The sequence below is a fragment of the Martes martes genome (assembly GCF_963455335.1).
Source record: "Martes martes genome assembly, chromosome: 13".
Taxonomy (NCBI): Eukaryota; Metazoa; Chordata; class Mammalia; order Carnivora; family Mustelidae; genus Martes; species Martes martes.
The window spans coordinates 16,771,163-16,792,060 of record NC_137901.1 but is presented as its reverse complement, the minus strand read 5'-3'; the positions used below and the strand labels follow the sequence as shown (position 1 = coordinate 16,792,060).

Here is a 20,898-nt window from a genome sequence, read left to right as displayed (position 1 = left end):
CGGAGGACAATTTCTCAGTGATTTAAAGGAGATTTAAAGAAGGAACAAATAAAAAAAAATCAAAAAAGGCGGGGGCACCTGGGTGGCTCAGTGGGTTAAGCCGCTGCCTTTGTCTCAGGTCATGATCTCAGGGTCCTGGGATCGAGCCCTGCATTGGGCTTTCTGCTCAGGGAGAAGGGGGAGCCTGCTCCCCCCCGCCCCCCGCCTGCCTCTCTGCTTACTTGTGATCTCTCTCTCTGTCAAATGAATAAATAAATAACTTTAAAGGAGAAACAGTAGTAAGTATTAAAGATGAAAGAGCCTTAGGAATAAATGTCTGTAGATCAGTTAGGCTGATTCTTGCATTGAAAGTTGCCTAAAATCAGCTGCAACCCTCTTCCCTTCTGACATTGAACTTTGCTTCCTGTTTTCCTTCTCTTCCTGACTGCCTCCCTCCACAGCAGAAAGAAGGAATAGGTCCAAAGATTCCCTCCTTTCCTGAGGGTCCCAGAGCTAGGGAGTGACAGATCTGGGCCTGGGCCCATCTTTCTGAGCAGTCCAGTGTGCTGGCCCCTGGCTCGTGGTGTGTTAGTCATGTGGCATTTATGGTGCAGAGATGAGCGAGACATTGCCATCTTCAGTCAGCTGACAGGCCAGTAGGTATGAAGAGACAAGTACACACACGTGCCGTGCTACATACCAGAAGGTCATAGAAACACAGAGTGCTCTGACGTTCAGGCAGGAGGAGGGATGTCTCCGGTAGTGGAGCTTCTCTTGTGATCTCTACGATCCCGTGTCCTCTGCAGATGGGGTGAAGGGTACCCTTTAAAGACCCCAAGCATTTCATGCGTTTATAATCATTCACCTTTAGCCATGGGTATGACCATCCTTTCTCCTAAAATGCTCTGTCCTTTTACCGCCCAGGATTTTGCTGACATTAATGGGAGCACTTCACAGAATGTGACCTACCCGGATCTGGCCCCAGTGCAGAGGAGAAGGCCTGCCTTCTCCCAGGCTCTGCCATGCCCTCGGGTCCACGTGTACACGCCGAGAGCAGCGTCAGCCGCGGGGCCATGGCCCGGCAGCCACAGTCAGTTGGACAACATCTGTGCCAGTGGAGTGGCGGTTAGGAAATGACCTTGTGTTACCTTCAGCACTGAAAGCACTAAACCAAGGAGGGAGAAGGAAGGGATGCTATCCTTTTTTTTTTTTAAATCTACCTTTTTTTTTTTTAATCCTTTCCCTAACATAATAGAGAAAATTAGGATTAGATAAAAACTGATTGAAAAAGCTTCTTAGGAATTTTTTTTTTTCTTTTTTAAATCTCAGGCCAAACTTTATTAGCAGCAGATAGCCCCTGGTGGGCTGGGATGCTCATTTGTTGTGTGGGTGAATTGAAATCTGTAATTGGTTTTTTGATTGTCATATATTCCCTTTAATGTGATAGGCCAAATGTGATGGTGACCATAATTGCGCACATTGTGCCAGTGGAATTGAGTGCTGTAGAGATTAAAATATGTTTGGGAGTAGCTTTTTATGAAAACTGTGTGATGAATCCAGTGGTAAATGACAAATTTTGTGCTGTATCCGTGCCAGTCAACTTCTTTCTTGTTTGAGAGCCGCCGTGCTGGTAATGCCATGCAGCATTTTGGGGAAATTGGTTTGAAGCTGTAATTACCAAGGCTTTGTACGTGTTCTCTGGGTGTTCGTTCACTCAGTTTCCTAGTTGTCGGAAGCACAGTTACCAACCCGCTCTTTCTTGCTGATCATCACTGTGTAAGTCCTAGAGGGATATTTATCTCATCATTACAGAGTGTTCCTTGCTGATGGAATTATTTCTGTTCGTTTGACAGAACATTTGATCAAATTCATGACCATGGGGGATATGAAGACCCCAGACTTTGATGACCTCCTGGCAGCCTTTGACATCCCAGATATGGTCGATCCAAAAGCAGCCATCGAGTCTGCACACGATGACCAGGAAAGCCACATCAAGCAGAACGCGCACGGAGATGACGACTCCCACACGCCCTCCTCTTCTGACGTGGGCGTCAGTGTCATCGTGAAGAACGTTCGGAACATCGACTCCGCCGAGGGCGCTGAGAAAGATGGCCACAATCCCACCGGCAACGGCTTACACAACGGGTTTCTCACCACGTCCTCTCTCGACAGTTACGGCAAAGACGGATCCAAGTCCTTGAAAGGAGATGCGCCTACCTCAGAGGTGACTTTGAAAGACTCCACGTTCAGCCAGTTCAGCCCCATCTCAAGTGCTGAAGAGTTTGACGACGACGAGAAGATAGAAGTGGACGACCCCCCAGACAAAGAGGACGTGCGTTCTGGTTTCCGGTCGAACGTGTTGACGGGGTCGTCTGCCCAGCAGGACTATGACAAGCCAAAGGCGCTTGGAGGGGACAGCTTGAGCAAAACTGGAATCTCTCCTGCGGGCAATTTAGATAAAAACAGAGCTGTTAAGAGAGAAACAGAAACAAATTCCATGAATCTGAGTGTTTACGAACCTTTTAAAGCCAGAAAAGCAGAGGAGAAGCTGAAGGAAAACTCTGAAAAGGTGCTTGAAAATCGGGCCCACGAGGGGAAGCCGAGCTCGGAGAAGAGCGACCCGGGCCTCGGCAGTGTCGCACTGTCACGGTCAAAGCCATCGTCCAAGCTGTCCTCATGTATAGCTGCGATAGCAGCCCTGAGTGCTAAAAAGGCTGCTTCCGACTCCTGCAAAGAACCGGTGACCGACTCCCAGGGGTCCTCTCCGTTACCTAAAGAAGCGAATGACAGTCCCAGAGCCACGGAAAAGTCTCCCGAATCCCAGAGCCTCATCGACGGGACAAAAAAAGCGTCCCTGAAGCAGCCGGACAGCCCCCGGAGCATCTCCAGTGAGAACAGCAGCAAAGGGTCACCGTCCTCTCCCGCAGGGTCGACACCAGCAATCCCCAAAGTCCGCATCAAAACCATTAAGACGTCTTCTGGGGAAATAAAGAGAACAGTGACAAGGGTGTTGCCAGAGGTCGATCTTGACTCTGGGAAAAAGCCTTCTGAGCAGGCAGGGTCCGTGATGGCGTCTGTGACGTCTCTCCTGTCCTCTCCAGCTTCGGCTGCCGTCCTCTCCTCCCCACCCAGAGCACCTCTGCAGTCGGCGGTGGTCACCAATGCGGTCGCCCCTGCAGAGTTGACCCCCAAACAGGTCACCATTAAGCCCGTGGCAACCGCCTTCCTCCCAGTGTCTGCCGTGAAGACGGCGGGCTCGCAGGTCATCAATTTGAAGCTCGCTAACAACACGACGGTCAAAGCCACGGTCATATCTGCTGCCTCCGTTCAGAGTGCCAGCAGCGCCATCATCAAAGCCGCCAACGCCATCCAGCAGCAAACCGTTGTGGTGCCAGCATCCAGCCTGGCCAACGCCAAACTCGTGCCAAAGACTGTGCACCTCGCCAACCTTAACCTTCTGCCTCAGGGCGCCCAGGCCACCTCTGAGCTCCGCCAAGTGCTAACCAAACCTCAGCAGCAAATAAAGCAGGCAATAATCAATGCAGCGGCCTCTCAACCACCCAAGAAGGTGTCTCGGGTCCAGGTGGTGTCCTCCTTGCAGAGTTCCGTGGTGGAGGCTTTCAACAAGGTGCTGAGCAGCGTCAACCCAGTCCCAGTTTACATCCCCAACCTCAGTCCTCCTGCCAACGCAGGCATCACGTTACCGACCCGCGGGTACAAGTGCTTGGAATGCGGGGACTCCTTTGCCCTCGAAAAGAGCCTGACCCAACACTACGACCGACGCAGCGTGCGCATCGAAGTAACGTGTAACCACTGTACCAAGAACCTCGTTTTTTACAACAAGTGCAGTCTCCTTTCCCACGCGCGCGGGCACAAGGAAAAGGGGGTTGTGATGCAGTGCTCCCACTTGATCTTAAAGCCAGTCCCAGCTGATCAAATGATTGTCTCTCCGTCAAGCAATACTTCTACTCCGTCGTCCGCTCTTCCAAGCTCCGTGGGGGCCAGCACACACACTGTAGCGAAAATTCAGTCTGGCATTACCGGGACCGTCATATCCGCTCCCTCAAGTACGCCCATCATTCCAGCTATGCCTCTAGACGAGGACCCCTCCAAGCTGTGCAGGCATAGTCTGAAATGTCTGGAGTGCAACGAGGTTTTCCAGGACGAGACGTCGCTGGCTACACACTTCCAGCAGGCTGCAGATACGAGTGGACAAGTAGAGTATCCCTTACATTTTGGTGTTTCGGTGACGAATCCATAGACATGAGTGCTCTATGCAATGCCCTGGATTTTCGGGGCGGGGGCTCAGTCAAATGGGTGTGTGTGTGTGTGTGTGTATGTGAGAGAGATGCACAAGAGAAAAGTTTCATAGACTTGCACAATGTTGAAAGGGAAGGCGCTTTTTTTTTTAAAAGATTTTATTTATTTATTTGACAGAGAGGAAGATCACAAGTAGGCAGAGAGGTAGGCAGAGAGAGAGGGAGAGGCACACTCCCCGCTGAGCAGAGAGCTGATGTGGGGCTCAATCCCAGGGCCCTGGGATCATGACCTGAGCTGAAGGCAGAGGCTTTAACCCGCCGAGCCACCTTTTTTTTTTTTTAAAGTCAAACTGTGTACTAGTTGAGTTAATGGCACCTCAGATTTAGGGTAAATGAGTTTGTAATTGTTGGCATATACGCAGGAAGTCTGAGATCTGACTAATGAGAGCATAATCCCTTGGTATGAAATGTTCAGGTTAGGTTAAATCACGTATTGAGTTATTAATGACAATTTGGGGATTTAAAAAAAAGTCCTCGTGTTATTTAGAATTACTGTCTCGTATAGTTAAACAGACTTAATTGGTGCCCACTTATATGGTGTGCCTGCTTACTTATGGCGTTGGACCAGAAGTATCTTCAGTAATAGTCCTCAGTACAATGAATTTAAGCTACAGATGGAAAACCGTCTCCATCTGAATACAAAATAGCTTTGCATTTCTTTATAGCCTTTTTTTGGCGGGGGGTAAAGTGTAGGTTGATGTTGGTGAAGTACGCGTCAGTGGGCATCAGTGAGTCTTTTTATCTTCTATTGTTTTTCTCTTTGAGGCATCCTTGGGCCAATAGAGCAGCGTGTTTTACAGATAATGATACTTATTTGGAATGGAAGTAACTGCGTATGTCCAGTGAACCAGATTCAAGCTAGAGAGACTGTGCGGTTTATTGTCCGAAGCAGAGAACTTGTGAAATTGGACATGGTGGGTCCTAGTTTGCGCTGATACACGCTGGCTCGCAATTGTGTTTGTGGAGACCCGGCAGCGAGCTGACCTTTCCTTCGTTTGCCTCCATATCTTGCTGGCTGGGGTGATGCTGCCGTCCAGGCGTCGGGTTCAGTTGCCACGATCCATTCCCCCAGGGCGACTCCTGAGTCAAGTTCTTGGTGGGATTTTGAGTTGGGCGACCAAAAGACCAAGAATACCTTCGTCGTGTTTTTCTTTGGGTGTTGTTTAGTGCAGGTGGAAATTAGAGTTTTGAGAGCACTCTCTCGGCCTCGGGTTTCCTTGGCTCGGACGGTGGTACACTCGGGGGAGTGTGGCTGGTTCAGGAAGGCAGGGGTTGACGTGCTCTTCCAGCATATCCTGGTGACAGGGCCTGGGTTCTTTCTGGGGCCTCTTACCTTGTCACGGCTTCATCAGGAAGGTAATATTCCCTCCGTTGCGTGTGTTGTGTTGCCTCGTTTCTCGTTTCTCGGTCCACTGGTGCTCTGAGCGGTGTGGCAGATGCGGTCCTGGCTCCGGGGGCTCTCACTGCCTTCCAGCGTCCTGTGTGCTGCTCAGTATCAGGCATTCTGAGCTGCCCTCCCGTACGCTCTGTTCTCTTCGGGATCTTGTCTTCTCGAGGAAGAAGGGATGTGGGCGGGGAGGTGGGACTGCCCCTTCCTCCGCGGATACCTCCAGCTCTTGTTCTCCACTGACCGGCCTGGCTCTGCAGCCAAATGAGGGTCAAACTAGGGGGGGAAATTAACATCTTTTCTCGTGTGTGTGACTGTTTTACCTTGACTTCTGCCTTTTGCCGGGACAGGTGTATAGTGTAGCTCACGCGTTTCACCCGGAATGCTTAGGAATGAGTCACGGCTGAATAACATTAACTCTGGGGCCAGATGCACACAAGCCAAACGTTGCCCCTCCCCCTGCCCTGCCCAGCAGTTGTATTTTCTTTCTTCCACTGTGCCTGGCTAAGTGTCCACTCACTTCACATTTACAGTCGCAAGCCTCAGCTGCCTGCACGTCCAGGCACGGCTGGCTGGCGAGCTAAACGTGCCCCAGGGTACACTCTGCCTGTTCCCCATTTCCCCTTGTCTTGTTGGGGTCCTTGCCCAGAACCTCTGCCACCCCGAGTACTTCCCCGTTCTTCTCGGACTAGGCCCGAGTAGGGTTCCCCTGCGGACCCAGGCAGCAGCCTGGTCTCTTGCTCAGCAGCCCAGCCCGCGTGGCTCTCCGTGGAGAGTGGGAGGGCTGCTACTATTTCGGCGCTCAGTTTAATCAAGCCAGCCCCGAGTCCCTTCCCCAGTCCGGGACATCGGTGGGATCCATACGACTGTCACTGTACCAGCTTCAGGTGTCGTGGAAGCTAGGGGCGTCCTCATGCATCGCGGGCACCTGGTGTGGCATCTGGCACCGCTGGTAGTGGTGGTGGGGGCTGAGGACCGGAAGAGCAGAAGAGAGAAGTGGGAAAATTCTTCATTTCGTCGTCTCCGGTTTGCCGTTCACGTGACCGTCCGTTTACAGTTTGTGACATTAAATTCAATTAGAGAAAAAAATCTCCCTGTGTAAACTGTTACTTCCCTGAGAATGGCTCTTAAGACACTACGTCTTCTCACAAAATGTTGCAGTTGAGGCCCCTCAAGGCCCGGTCTTTCCCGAACCCCATCTTTCCTTGTCACTACGGTCAGGTCATTAAAACATTTACTCTCCATTTCTCTGTGGACCTCCACGTTCTCAGTAAGTCTTTGGTGGACTGAGAGGGCAGACTACCTCGCCTTCGTAACAGCCCCCTGGGGCCTCCCCCTTTGACGGTTCCTTCTGGAGTAGGAATCTGGTGCAAGGTCAGCCCGTGCCTGCAAGCTGCCCGTTTTCTCTTCTGGACTAACTGAGCCCTTGGCCGGGCAAGTTTCCCTAGGTCTGCAGAGTAGTCTTAGTTAGGGAACCGTTCACAGCGGGTGCCCACACTGATCCTGCTGCCGCCATTGGTTCTGAAAGTTAAGGGTGTGACCTCAGGGCCCTGGCACTACCAACAGGGCCACTGCCCCCTCGTTCATTGACTCCCAGCATTCAACTCCACCAGGCCTAGAGAGAGGTGTACCCCTTCACAGGCAGCAGGGCTGTTCTTCCTTCCTGCCCTCCCTTCCCCTCCCTTCCTTCCCGCTGCCTGCCTCTACTTATAATTACCATAATCGCTTGAAAATTTTGTCTGATAATGCTGTAGTGTTCTCTGCGGATGTTCTGGGTCTTCCTTCTCAAATCACTGACTTTAAAATTAAACTTTTCATTTTGAGATAATTTTAGATTCATATAAGAAATAAATACCCTTTATTTAGTTTCCCCCAGTAGTACACTTGGCAAAACTGTAGAACAGTTGTCATCACTAGGGTATCCTCGTCGGTGCCCTGAGCCTACAGAATATTCCATCACCAAAGGGGTCTCTCGGATGGCCTTCTCAGAGCCACTCCCACCCATTTCTTAACCCCCAGCAGCCCCTAATCTGTTCTCCATTTTTATTCTGTTGTCATTTCAGGAGCGCTTTGTAAATGGGGCCATACCGTATGTCACCTTTGGGGATTGGCTTTTTGTACTCAGTGTAATTCCCTGGAGACTCACAGAGGTGGTGGCAGGTACCAGGAGGCTGTTCTTTGAAATCACTGAGGAGGATTCCTGGGGAGGTTGTCCCATAGGGTGTTTCCCTTTTGGTCTTTGAAGGACAGTCTGCATTGTTTGCAGTTCGGGGTCATTACGAATGAAGCGGCTGTGAACATTCGTGTACAGGTGTTTGTGTGAACATGAGTTGGAGTTTGCTGGGATAAATGCCCACATGTACAGTTGCTGGGTCGTATGGTAGTTGCACATTTATATTTTTAAGAAACCGTTTTCCAGAGTGACTAAACTGGTGTATATTCCTTGGGCCGGGTACTGGTGATGCCGTTTCTTTGCTCCCTTGTCAGCTTTTGGTGGTGGTGGTTTCCATTTTAGCCATTTTGGTAGATGTGTGATAGCTGTCATGGTTTTAATTTGTAGTTCCCCAGTAGCTAATGATGTAGAACGTCCTTCTTCATGTGTTTATTTGCCCTCTGGATGGTCTTTCTGGTGAAATATCTCAAGTCTTTTGCCTGTTTTCTATTTAGATCATGTTTGTGTCCTTTAGCTGTTGAGTTGTAGGAGTTCTTGTTGTATTCTAGATACTACTCCTTTGCTGGGTATGTGGTTGTGAGTCTTTTCTCCTGGTTGGGCCTTTGCGTCTTTTTTTTTTTTTTTTTAATAATATATTTTTTAAGAATTTTATTTATTTGACACAGAGAGAGAGAGAAAGTGAGGGAGAGAACATAAACAAGGGAAGTGGGAGAGGGAGAGGGAGAAGCAGGCTTCCCGCTGAGCAGGGAGCCCGATGTGGGACTCAGTCCCAGGACCCCGGGATCATGGTCTGAGCCGAAGGCAGATGCTTAATGACTGAGCCACCCAGGCGCCCCAGAGCCTTTGCGTCTCTTAAACAGGTCTTTAGCAGAGCAAATGCTTTCAATTCTAATGAAGTCCAGTGTATCCATTGTCCCTTTTACAATTCATGCTTCTGGTGTCAAGCCTAATTTTCGCTCTGGATCCTGAAAGTTTTTTTCCTGTGTTTTTTCCTTAAAGTTTTATAGTTTTAGTTTTTGTATTTAAGCCCATGATCCATTTGGGTTCGTTTTTATGTAAGGTATGACATTTAAACTGAATTTTATTGTTGTTGTTTATTTTACCTGTGCATATCTTCTTCCTCTAATACCATTTGTCCAGAAGGCTGTCCTTTACTGTTGAATTGCCTTACCACCTTTGTTGAATATCATTTGGCGGTGTGTATATATGTGTATATATGTATATATATGTGTATATATACACACACACACATTATATATATATACACACATATATATATAATTTTTTTTTAAGTAATCTCTATGCCCAGCGTGGGGCTCGAACTCACAAACTAAAGATCAAGAGTTGCACGCTCTGCCTGCTAAGCCAGCCAAGTGCCCCTCAGTTGGGCGTAGTTGTGTGTGGCTGTTTCTGGGTTCTGGCTTCTGTCCTATTGATTTACATGTCTGTCCCTCCACTAGCACCACACAGTCTTGACTGTAGTGACCATAAAGTGTCTTGAAGTCCAGTACACTGGTATGCCCAACTTTATTCTTCTTTCTCAAAATAGTTATTTTTCTCTAATTGAAGTATAGTTGACACTCACACTTGTTTTTAGCAATCCTAGCTTTTTTTGCCTTTCCATATAAATTTTAGGATTATCTTGTCTATATCTATAAAATCTTCTGGGATTTTGATAGGAATTACATTAAACCTGTATCAGTTTGGGGAGAATCATTATCTTTACTGTGTTGAGTCTTTCAGTTCGTGAACATTTATTTATTTATGCATTTATTTATTTATTTTAAGGATTTTAAAAATTTATTTATTTGGTGGGGAGAGAGAGAAAATATGTACGTGATTAGGGGGGAGCAGAGGAAGAGGGACAAGCAGACTTAATGCTGAGTGCGGAGCCTGACACGGGGCTCAGACCCACAACCATAAGATCACAGCCTGAGCCAAAATCAGAGTTACATGCTCAGCTGGCGGAGCCACCCAGGTTCCCCTCTCTGTTAATTTAGATCTTTGATTCCTTTTGTTGTTTTGTGGTTTTCATCATATGAGTCCTCTAAATGTCTTGTTTTGCTCTTTTTTCTCTCCTAACAATTGTAAATGGTATTCTGTTTTTCAGTGTTCGCATGTTACTGCTCTATTGAAATACAATTAATTTTTCTATATTTATCATGTACCCCCTGACTTTGTTGAGCTCATTTATTCGATTCAGTGTTTGGGGAAATAAATTATATTGAGTTTTCAGGGATGAGCAGTCCCTTGCATTCCTGGAATGAATCCCACTTGCTCAGGCTGTATGATTCTTTTTATATTTGGTGAAGTTAATCTAATATTTTGCATTAGAGTTTTACATTTATATATATATTTATATTTATATATATATGTATGTGTATTTTTTTTTGTACTGTCTTTGGTGGGTTTTGGACAGGTTAGAATTAGCTTTATATAATGCATTGAGAAGTGTTCTCTTCTATTTTCTGGAAGAGAGTGTGCAGTTAGTGTTCATTTTTCTTTAAATATTTGGTAGAATTCTTCAGTGAAACCATCTGGGCCTGGAGATTGCTTTGGGGACTTTTCTTAAAACACCTTCTGGGCTGGTAGAAGGACTCTATCACTTGATGTAGGGATGAAAACCCCTCTTCCCTACTGGCTTTCTCTGACACCATCCAGGCGGTGCTGGGACAGCTTACTATAGCCCGAAGAGGGTGGACGTCTGGGCTGCTCCCGGACTTGGCGCGGTGGGCGTGGGACTGTGGTGTTTCCTGTGGTGGTTGGCTGGAGCCGTCGTTATCTAAAAAGTTTTCTCCTTTGTTAGCCTGACCCTTTCTTGGTCCTTTGGCTAGTGATAGCAGGCTTTTCTTGGGGATTATCATTATTATTATTATTTTGTCTCTTATCTTTTGGTGTTTCCAGATTGCCAGTTTCTTCAGCTCCAAATGTGGAAGATACATGAGGCAGAAAGAAACAGAGAGAACTCGTCACTGACTCCCAGGGTCCTGAGGTCCTTAGCCAGCCTGCCTCCTTCTCTCTGCTTCTCAGAGCCTTTTAATGTCTGTTTTATGTATAATGCCCAGGAGTTTCAGTGGTATTTAGTGGAAGGAATAGGGAAAGGTACTTCCATTTCCTTTTCCCAGAAGTGGAAGTTTTGCTCTTTTAACATCCTGTGTAGCTGCTGTCTTCAGGGAGAGAGCCCATGATTACGTCGCTAGGCTCAGCCTGAGCCTTCCAGCCTGTGACTCTCAGTTGTGTTTGGAACTAGGTGTCCCATGAGCACAGCGTTCTGCTTGATTCCTCTCTGCTCTCCAGGTCCATTTCCACGCATCCTGGCTCTTAGCCCACCGGTAAAAGCAGTCAGGGATGAGGTGGTGAATCTCTTCTGTTTGTTGTCTGTGGAGCCCAGGCTCCGAACACCCCACCCAGCCTTTCCCTTGGGAACCACTTTTTCTCGGTTGAGCACAGTGTCCCGTTTCATCTCTGATTGCCTCCCCGTTTAGATGTTGACTCCCGCTGCTGTTGGAATGGGTCCTTCCAGGAGTTTCCCAACGGTGCCTGTTGGAACCCAGCAGAGGGTCTCTTCTGTCGATCCCAGCTGTGGCCACACGTGCTGATCTCCTTCCACCGTCTCCTCACATGTGCGCGTTCAGCTTTTCCAGAACTTTCGAGAATGTAATGGGATGAAGGAAGGTTTTAGTGGCATTTGCCGGTTACTCCTCTTCCAAATGTCCTGTGGACCATCTGTACTAAAGTAATGCTTGACACGGGGAATCAGGGTGCCACTTCACTCATAACTGGCCTCTTGCTCAGCACACCTGCTGATGCAGGCCTCCGCTGAGAGTGGAATTGGAAAATGTATGGTTTAGCGCAAGGCCCAGCCGGAGTCCAAGTCCTGGAATTCCTCTGTGATAGGGGCAGGACCCCAGGCATGCTTAGCCGGGGTTGGACCGCCCTGCCCCTGTCTGCTGATCTCCCGGAGGAGACGGCAAGGAATCATGGGTGAGTCATTTCCCCGCCCAGCCGCGTGGAACCGAGCCACACAAGCGCTTGACTTTGCAACACCCGTAAATCTGCCCTGCTCGGAGGTTTTTATTCCGACCTCTTTGCTTCTAATAATCCCCGCTTTGGGGCACACGGAGAAGCGGAGTGGGTGGAAGGGTGGAGAAGATTCCCGGTTCTCCATGAAGTATTTAAGAGCTAACAACTGAACTGCTAATAATTGATATTAAAATGTACGGGAATGTCATTGCTTCGCCCTTCAGTAAAACCATGACTGAATTTAGCCAAGAACAGACTAGAAGTGCATCCTGTAACCTCTTAGTTGGTAGGATGTTTTCGTAGCAGAGAATGTTACAGGTCCTTTGGTCAGCCTTTTGTTGTACAGTTGGAGAAACAAATACCCAGTGAGGGGCAGAATAGGGACTGGAGGCAAGAGTGCCTAAGAGCCGGTTCATTATTCTGTCCGCTTTGTCACGCTGATAACCTCGGATCGAGAAGCATTTGGCAGTGGCAGGGAGCATTGGAATTAGAAGAGAATGGAATCTGGGGTTCTAGCCAGGTCAGCTCCTAGAGTGCAGACAGAGGTGCCTTTTTCTGCCGTGGTCCCATTTTCAGGGATTGCTGATTCAGTGTAGTTTCTGCGCATCATGAACACAACACACCACGTGTATTAAATTATCTTGAGCAGCCCCGGTCAGCCCTCATTTCTAGACACACTCTGCCCAGGCAGTTGCTTCTGGAAACCATGGAGGCCACCTCCATGCCCTCGCCCACCCACAATATTACTAGCCCGTAGACTCCCGGCTCTTGCTTGGTCCCGCTCTTCTTCTAAGTGCTTAATTTCAATTCTGGCCAGACTAGGCCCGTCCCAGTTTGCACTTCTGCCTTATCAACCTTTTATCATCTGAGTAGGTTTAATGTGCTGACCAGACCACTTTCTGTAAATGTGCTCCTATAACTGTCAGCTCTTATTAGAAATTTTCAGTGTAGCAGAATGACTTGAGGACAAAAACCACCGCAACCCACCAGTTTGGAAACAGAAGGAGTCAAGAGTCATATCTGTTATAAATCTCGTTTTGTGTTATTTCCAATCTAAGCGAGATCTGGAATGAAATGCTCTGTGTACTCATCGTAAAATGGGATGAAAGTGAGAGTCAGAAGGCAAACTGGTGTGCTTTATTATTACTGGTATTATTTTGGGGGTGACTTTGCTGTAGCCAGAAGACTACAGAGCTAGTGTCAGCGAGACAGACGTGGTTTACGTAGCACGGGGGCTGCTTCGCCCGCGGTGTTTTGACCTTCAGACCCACTGTTTCAGGCTGCCGCCCGCTTTGGTGCGTTCGAAATGTAAGCACAGCACATGGTGTATTTACTCCTATTTCTCTAGCTTTTCTCACCATTCGCGGGCAGTTTTTTTCTTTAAAACATGAATTACAACACATGGAATTATTTTCCTTGTTACCTTGTTACGATAATTCCTCTCGCATGCAAGGGGGATGCCCAGCTCTGGCATCCCTGAGTCCTCAATAGGGCCATGATGTGCCCCTTTCCTCTTCCTCCCAGCCAGCAGGGAGGCGGGGCCAGGGCCGCGGGAGGCGGGGCCGGTTCCTGGGGAGAAGGCACCGTGTGACTAATTGTCACGTATGGAATGTGATTTTTTTTTTCCAGCTTTATCTTCCTGTAGCTTTCTTGTGTTACTTGACTATGGAAAGGTAATATCTTAACTTTAAAAAGTAGCAGTTCTCTGAGCAGATGAATCTGCCCCAGTGTAGAAGTTAGCTGTTTATTAACGAAGTACTGAAAATACTTCCTTTTTCAGATGTTATAAGTAAAATGTCAGAAGACAAATGAAGCCACTTAAGTGCATTTTGTTATAGTTAACCCTTGAACAAAGTGGGGGTTAAGGGCACCGATCCTCCACACAGTCAAAAATCCATGTATAACTTTCAGCTCCCCCAAAACTTAACTACTAATAGCCTACTGGGTTGTTTTGAAGTTTTTATTTAAGTTCTAGTTAATTAACATATAGTAAAATATTGGCTTCAGGAGTAGATTTTAGTGACTCATCACTTACATATCACACACAGTGCTCATCCCAAAAGGTGTCCTCCTTAATCCCCATCCCCCCTTTAGCCCGCTCCCCCCAACTACTAACCTACTGTTGACTAGAAGCTTTACCGATAACAAAAACAAGTTGATTAACACATATTTTGTATGTTATATGTATTATATACTGTAGCCTTATAAGGTTAGCTAGAGAAAAGAATATGTTAAAAAAATCACAAGGAAGAGAAATTACATAGCAGTACCGTACTGTAAAAGAGCCCCATGTAAGTGGACCCACGTGGTTCAAACCATGTTGTTCAAGGGCCGACAGTATACTTTTCTCTATTCAGTTAAGAACTGTCACATTAAACTGCTTTATTCTCTTGTAAATAGCCTCAACTTGTAGAGAATTAGAGTTTTCAGATGTATTTTAGTTCTTTGATTTTAAAAAAAGGAAAGGAAAGTCAGATTCTTGTAAAACCGCAAAGAAATACTGACCTGCCCCCATGCTATTCTATCCCTAAATCCAGAAAACAACTGTCATCACCATGAGGTCAGAGTATCCCAGAGAAGCTGATGGGTTAGTCTGTGAAAATGCTGTACCCGTGTCTGGGGAAGCAGGGGTAGCACAACGTTATCTGAAGCAGGTAGAGTGAAACAGACAAAAACTCCGGGGAGTACAGCTAGACATGAGTCATGTGATCGTTCAACTATTGATAACACAAGCATCAAGGAGAGAGTGTCTACAACCAAAATACCATGCTTTTTCTCAAGACGGAAGGGAGGCAAGGAGCAGAAGTGGGTACCCAGAGAGAAATGTGGAGCCAATACAGTGTCTATGCATGAATATATATGTGTGAACTAGAGGTAAGACCGTCACCAGTGTGATCCCCCCAGCCACTGAATTCTCCCATTTCAGTAGTTGCAAAATATGGATGCATTTTGATTTGGGGCGATAGTGCCTACTGGCTCCCACTTTCTCCTTGTACTTCTGTGTCTAAAGTGGGTGAGGAGCCTTAGCCAGTGGAAATGGGTGAGTGCAAACACAGGGAGCTAGTCCATGGCTGGGGCAGGAGATGGGGGTGGGATGGCCGCCAGCAGCCCTCACAGAGCCCCACGGGCTGGACCGCCCCACCACACGGTGCGTCACGAAGGGACCGCTTCCCCTCTCCAGGAAACGGGTATGAGCAAGGTTGGTATTTGTCGTTGGTATCTGGTATCTGGTATCTGTTACTCTAACACGTTTTTCGTAGTAGTGTAAGGAATACTCAGGAGTTTGTAATATCTCTTCTTGAATCATTTCGATACTTATTTTAGTTAACCTGCTAAGCAATGAAACCTTTTCACTTCACCAGTATTTCCGTGACTGTTTAAATATGTATTATAAACAAATAAATGTCCAACAAGGAAGATTAAATGATTCATCGTGAATTTTGTACGTATCATGAAGGATATTTGTTGATAGATCTTGACGAGAGAGAATGTGAAAGTTACTTTCAGCTTTTTTTTTTTTTTTAAGAATTTCTTTTATTTGTGTTGCTGTTTTTCCCTATCATAAACTAGTGTAACCATGTTGCTTTAGATAAAGGAGAAGCTGTAGAGATGATGTCCACTTGAGCCCTAACACAACGGTTGGGCAGTTCTAACAGATTAAGTAGTGAGCTCTAAGGTCCAGAAGTACACACAGCTTCTCAGTGATCTCACTACCAAGTCCTAGATCGTTATGAGAATTGAATGGAATGTTGCATTTCCATGTATTTTAAGTACTTCATCGCTTGGCCTGTAGTGGAATGCAGTCCGTTTCTGAGGTGCGTGTGGACATGCACATGTTACGATTCACTGCCTGGGATTAATGGCCATGTGGCCAAAGCAAATAGAAGACCTGAGTTCAAAGGAACCAGTGATTTACCTGTGATAGCGTAGACATCAACAGGATCTTCTAATGGACGAAGGTGCAGATGGCTTTTTCTTGTTGTGGCTTGTTTTAACCTTGGCTGTATGTGTTGTTAGACAAGGAATGCTTTTTTTTTTTTTTTTTTTTTTTAATGACGCTGGCCTCATCAAAGCTGCCTGTAATGTTCTTTATTTTGTGATTATAATATACATTTTGTGAGATAACATTTGTATTTAGTCCTTTTAGGAGGAAAAACTGGACATTTTTTTTAAGCAAGTTTCTGGTTTTCCATAGTTTTAGTTGCTCAGAAGTTTAAGGCCTTAATTTTGGGGACTGGATTCAAAAGCTAAAAGAAAAAGAAATCTTTTAAAAATTTTATACCTCCTCAGCATAAAAGGTCATTTTAAATCTTAGCTAGAGTCTGTATTTTGAGGATTTCTTTAACTAACTTTAGTGTAAGTTAGACATTTTAGAAGGTGATGGATTCTTGTTACATTAATAGCTAACTAGAATTTGAATACATTTTATCTTGTATTGTGTTAGGTTTATTTTTGGAGTGGATGCAGTAAGTCCTCCTTTATATTTACCTTAAGTTTGCTGTTTCTGTGTTTGAAGAATAGGCCATGTTCACTGCTTACGTCTAAGGAGACGAAAAATAGTATGTTTCAGTTTTTCCTGGTTAGTTAAGTGTAGGGCCTTTTCCAAAGAGCATTTCTGTCTTTATTTTATATGGGACTAGACTTTAAGCTTTATAAAGTTTCAGTTTAATATCAAAATGTATGTATCTGAATTTGAGTTCACTGATTTTATCATAAATCCTACGGTGTCCAGCTCATCCACTGAAAGACCAACTAAAGTAGAAAAACAACAGCTAATTGCTGTGGGTCATTCTTTTGTATTCCTGTATTTTAGAGTTCAGGTAACTGAAGTGGCTGGGAAAAGAAAGAAAGAAACAAACAAAAATTGGATTAGTCTCTATTTTTTATTATTCTGAAGAAAGTTTTTTATGGGTTGTGGGAACTGGCTACTCTTGAGATAGATGCTTGTAAACCTGTAATTCTACATGAAAGCTGACTTGCTAATGTGATTTGCAAGATTACCTCCTCTAACATCCCTCCTCTGCACTGAATAAAATGTAAAAGTTAACAGAATTGAAAGTTGACCTGAAACTGACATTCTCTTTACCTCGTGCTTTGGGGTGGACCCTGATTACCTAGTATAGCACCTATTATTTTTCTTTTCCAGGGTAAGGGATGTTAGGTTTAAAACGTTTAACTTTCAAGTTTTGCTTTCTCTTTGGGCTTAGAAGCCACGAGAGCAGTATTTGACATGAGCGATGTGCCGTTAATTGGGGGTTATAACCACGCTTCTTTGCATATTAGAAAGTCCTTTGTAGGACCAACCCTGTCTCCCCCCTTTGGTTTATCTAGAAGACTTGCACTATCTGCCAGATGCTGCTTCCTAACCAGTGCAGCTACGCCTCACACCAGAGAATCCATCAGCACAAATCTCCCTACACCTGCCCCGAGTGCGGGGCCGTCTGCAGGTCGGTGCACTTCCAGAGCCACGTCACCAAGAACTGTCTGCACTACACACGGAGAGTTGGTTTTCGGTCAGTATCTTGTTTGCTTACATGCAAGTAAAGCCCGCTCGCTTGTCACCGCGCGGCATTTCGAGTTCTGAGGGGTCCATGCACACCGTTTGCGGGGTCATACAGTGATACCTCAATTAACAGATCCTCTGGGAACCGAGGTCATGTGCAGTGGCGTTGATCTGTTTGGATCCTTGTGGGATTAGCCTTCTGGTCCCCTACTCCAGAGGGTAGATGGAGCCCGTCCTCCTGCAAAACCGTGCATGGGCCAGCGGTCAGCTTGGATGAACTATTAGAGCTTTTCCTTTCAGCACCCTTTCCAGCAACCTTCTGCTGTCACACTCTGTGCGTTTGAACCCCTCTAAGAACACCATGCATTTCCGTACCTTTTCATACGTCTCCTCTGAGCAAAACAGGATGCATGGTCCCTTTTTTTTTTTTTTTTTTTTTTTTTTTTAAAGATTTTATTTATTTATTTGTCAGAGAGAGTGAGCACAGGCAGACAGAGAGGCAGGCAGAGGCAGAGGGAGAAGCAGGCTCCCTGCTGAGCAAGAAGCCCGATGTGGGACTCGATCCCAGGACGCTGGGATCATGACCTGAGCCGAAGGCAGCCGCTTAACCAACTGAGCCACCCAGGCGTCCCGATGCATGGTCCCTTTTATTTCGTCCTGTCGAAGGATTGGGTGTTTGCCCTTTCCCAACATCATCGTTCTTTGTGGAAGAACCTTCTACCCCAGGTAACCTTCCTCTGTCCCTTTTTCCTCATTACCCAAGTCCAGGCGTTTCCCTCGTTTCTGTACATCCTAGCTGTGGCCCCTTTTACTGCCCCTTGAGAATCTCAGATAACATCTGTTACAACATCTGGCAAATCTAATGTTCATTTAGGGAGCGTGGAGTGATGATACACTGGAGCTTTGCCTTCCACGTGGTGACCTTCTGAAAAGCATTCCTGTGCCTTTTCTATTCTGACCCCACGAAGGTCAGCCAAGAAAGCACGCCGTTGCCACACAGTGTCTTTGTTAATAGAGGTATTACTGTACTGTGTGTGTACCTTAAAATTAAGTGTTTGCTTGCCTACAACTTAATTGTTAGACTGTTAATACACAGTGATATGTTCTAGTTGCACAGTTAACGCTATTTTATAAAAAGGAAGTCTAGTCGGTATAATTTGATGATTTTATTTCCGTTACATTCAGGTCACAGCAGTATCGATGGTCTGTCCATTTCTCTAACCCTAAGAGAGACTTCGTTCACATTCTTATCACACGCCTCCAAGCCTGTGACGCACGAATGCTTAATGCATTGGGATCCACCCTCATAGGAAACGGTTCGGTTTGGAAATTAAGGAACTAGGGATTTGGGGGCCAGTTTTGCCACTTACTTGGTGGTAGTTCTGTCCCGTGGTGCCTCTGGCAACGGCGGGGTGGAGCCTGCCCCGGCTGCACTGAGATGCCCCTGAGAATGCAAGTGTGTGCCTGCGGGCTCTAGGTGCTGAGGAAAGTCACACATTGAAGGTGCCCTTGATTCCACAAAGCCCGTACACGAGGGTACCTTGGTTCTTACCCCAGGGTTTAAAACTATTATTACAGGGTTCTTTGTTTAGTCATGGGAAGCAGTTCTGCCCCATTTTTCTCTCTGCTCCTCTTTTAACAGATGCCAAACTTTCCTCAAGTGTTTTATTTTTTTGAGTATAATGAAAGTAAAGTTAGGGGGGAATGAATAAAGGAAGTAGGACTTCTGCAATTCTCGCTATTCCTGGTGCCTTTCCTAAATTAAAACAAGCTCCGCACCCAGGCTAAAAGTAATCAACTCAGTTGGAAAAGCCGATCCTTGCTTTTCTCTCCCCTGCCCCCCATTTGGCACTTGGAATTTTTAAAAAATTTTGCGTTTAGTGCAGGTTTTTTTCCCTTGGACTGTGGGGGCATAGAGGAGCTATAAAAACGCTTCTGTGTGTGTATTCTGTGTAGTTCGTGTTTACCTCTTTAGGTGGGAGAAAAAATATTTGACCTTAATTTTTTTTACCTGCTGCTTCAAATAATGGTCCTGCCTGGTATCTGCCAGGGACTGAGCAGCCCCTTGGCTTTGTTATTTCTCCCAACTCTGTATGGGGAGAAAGACTTCTGGCTCTCTACTCCCTTCGTTTTCCCTTTGGGTTTTTTTTTTTTTTTTTTTTTTTTTTTGGTCAGAGAAGTTTCTCTGAAAAAGCTCTCATGCCTCATTTGTCCCTTCGTGACTCAGTGAGCCTGGTTCTTTCTCTTCTTGATCCTACCACCTCTCCCAGATGCTGAGGGTGGTCACTCCTGGCTCCTGGTCGATGTGGTAAAAGTCCTAGGTTTCTATGAATTTTCCTACTTCTTGATCCATTGGCTTTGCATTTCGAAAGGGGGGTCTATAGGATTGTATACTATAAACAGTTAAAAAAAAAATTTTTTTTTTAACATGAAGAGAAACTTTATTGGTACCCAGAGCACAAAGGACCTCAGGTACATGAAATATTTATTAATAGATAGGATTTTTGTAGCATTAAGATACTATGTGAATCCTTCAAATTCTGTCTTCTGTTTGTTGTCTTTCCGTTCCCTGTTGACCTCTGTGCCCCGGAAACTTTTCTTCCATCTGAGGGCAGATACTTTACAAAACTCTCTCTTTTCTTAACTGGTTTGTGAATTCTCTGCTTTCCTTCCTCACGTTAAGGACGGTTTTCCCTCAGCCTCGTTGGTGCTCTTTGGGCCTCGTCCTTCCACTGTCGTCGAGATGCTTTACTTTCCCGTTTATTTTCCATAGGATTAAATCTTCCTTCCCAGTCCAGATGGAATCAGAGAATTAGTTCTTTGTGTCTTTTTGCCCTTCCTCAGTCTTTGCCCTTTGAACACCACCTTCCTGCCCTTGATGAGAAAATTTTTCTGTTTATGGTGCCGGTGGAGAGGACCCTTCTGTTTCGTTAGTGACCCATTTTTGTTTGATGGGATCCTCCTCTTAACGTAGGAATCAGGCTTGTAGGGTCGGGAAGAACTAAAAAGAACTAAAAAGTGACTTGAGTTCAACTGTCCTCCTTTCACACATGAGAAACGGGCCCAGAGAGGATCAGTGACCTGTTGAAGACAACACAAGTTCAGGTTAACCCAAACTAATTTCATTGTGCATGGGTGGCTTTATTGCCTAAAATAACACTTCAAGTAGGTAAGATAGAGGAGCTTTCCTTACTGATCCTCCTGTTACGATTTAGTGTATTTTTTAATGTATATGCTGCTGAACATGATGCCTTAAATCATTTAAGATGCTAATGCACGAGCTACGATTTATATGGACTGCCGGCAAAGCTTCACACGGCATGCTTTATGGAACCCCCATGAGTCAGAATCCCGAAGGTTCTAGGAATGAAAGTACCTTAAATTCATGCAGGCATAATGGAGCACTGCCTGCTGGAAGGCGCACCCTGTCTGGAGTCCCCCTTCCCCAGGTCTGCCCCCCTCTTCACGTCCAGGAATGGCGCCGCTCAGGTGCGTTGCGGGTTTACCTCCACAG

The 20,898-nt window shown here is 46.1% G+C and overlaps 1 protein-coding gene across 2 annotated transcripts in view; it reads left to right on the top strand.

Annotated features, from left to right (window-relative positions):
- The first annotated feature begins 1,837 nt into the window (after positions 1 to 1,837).
- The window catches only part of ZNF532 (zinc finger protein 532), a 59,328-nt gene continuing 40,267 nt past the window's right edge, over positions 1,838 to 20,898 (top strand). The window contains exons 1-2 of one of the 2 annotated variants that reach the window (XM_080821734.1): positions 1,838 to 4,195; positions 17,213 to 17,394. In XM_080821734.1, the coding sequence (XP_080677860.1) occupies positions 1,850 to 4,195; positions 17,213 to 17,394 (2,528 nt within the window). In that variant the 5' untranslated portion in view covers positions 1,838 to 1,849. The remainder of the gene's footprint in view (positions 4,196 to 17,212; positions 17,395 to 20,898) is intronic. The other variant, XM_080821735.1, reaches the window with a different exon arrangement.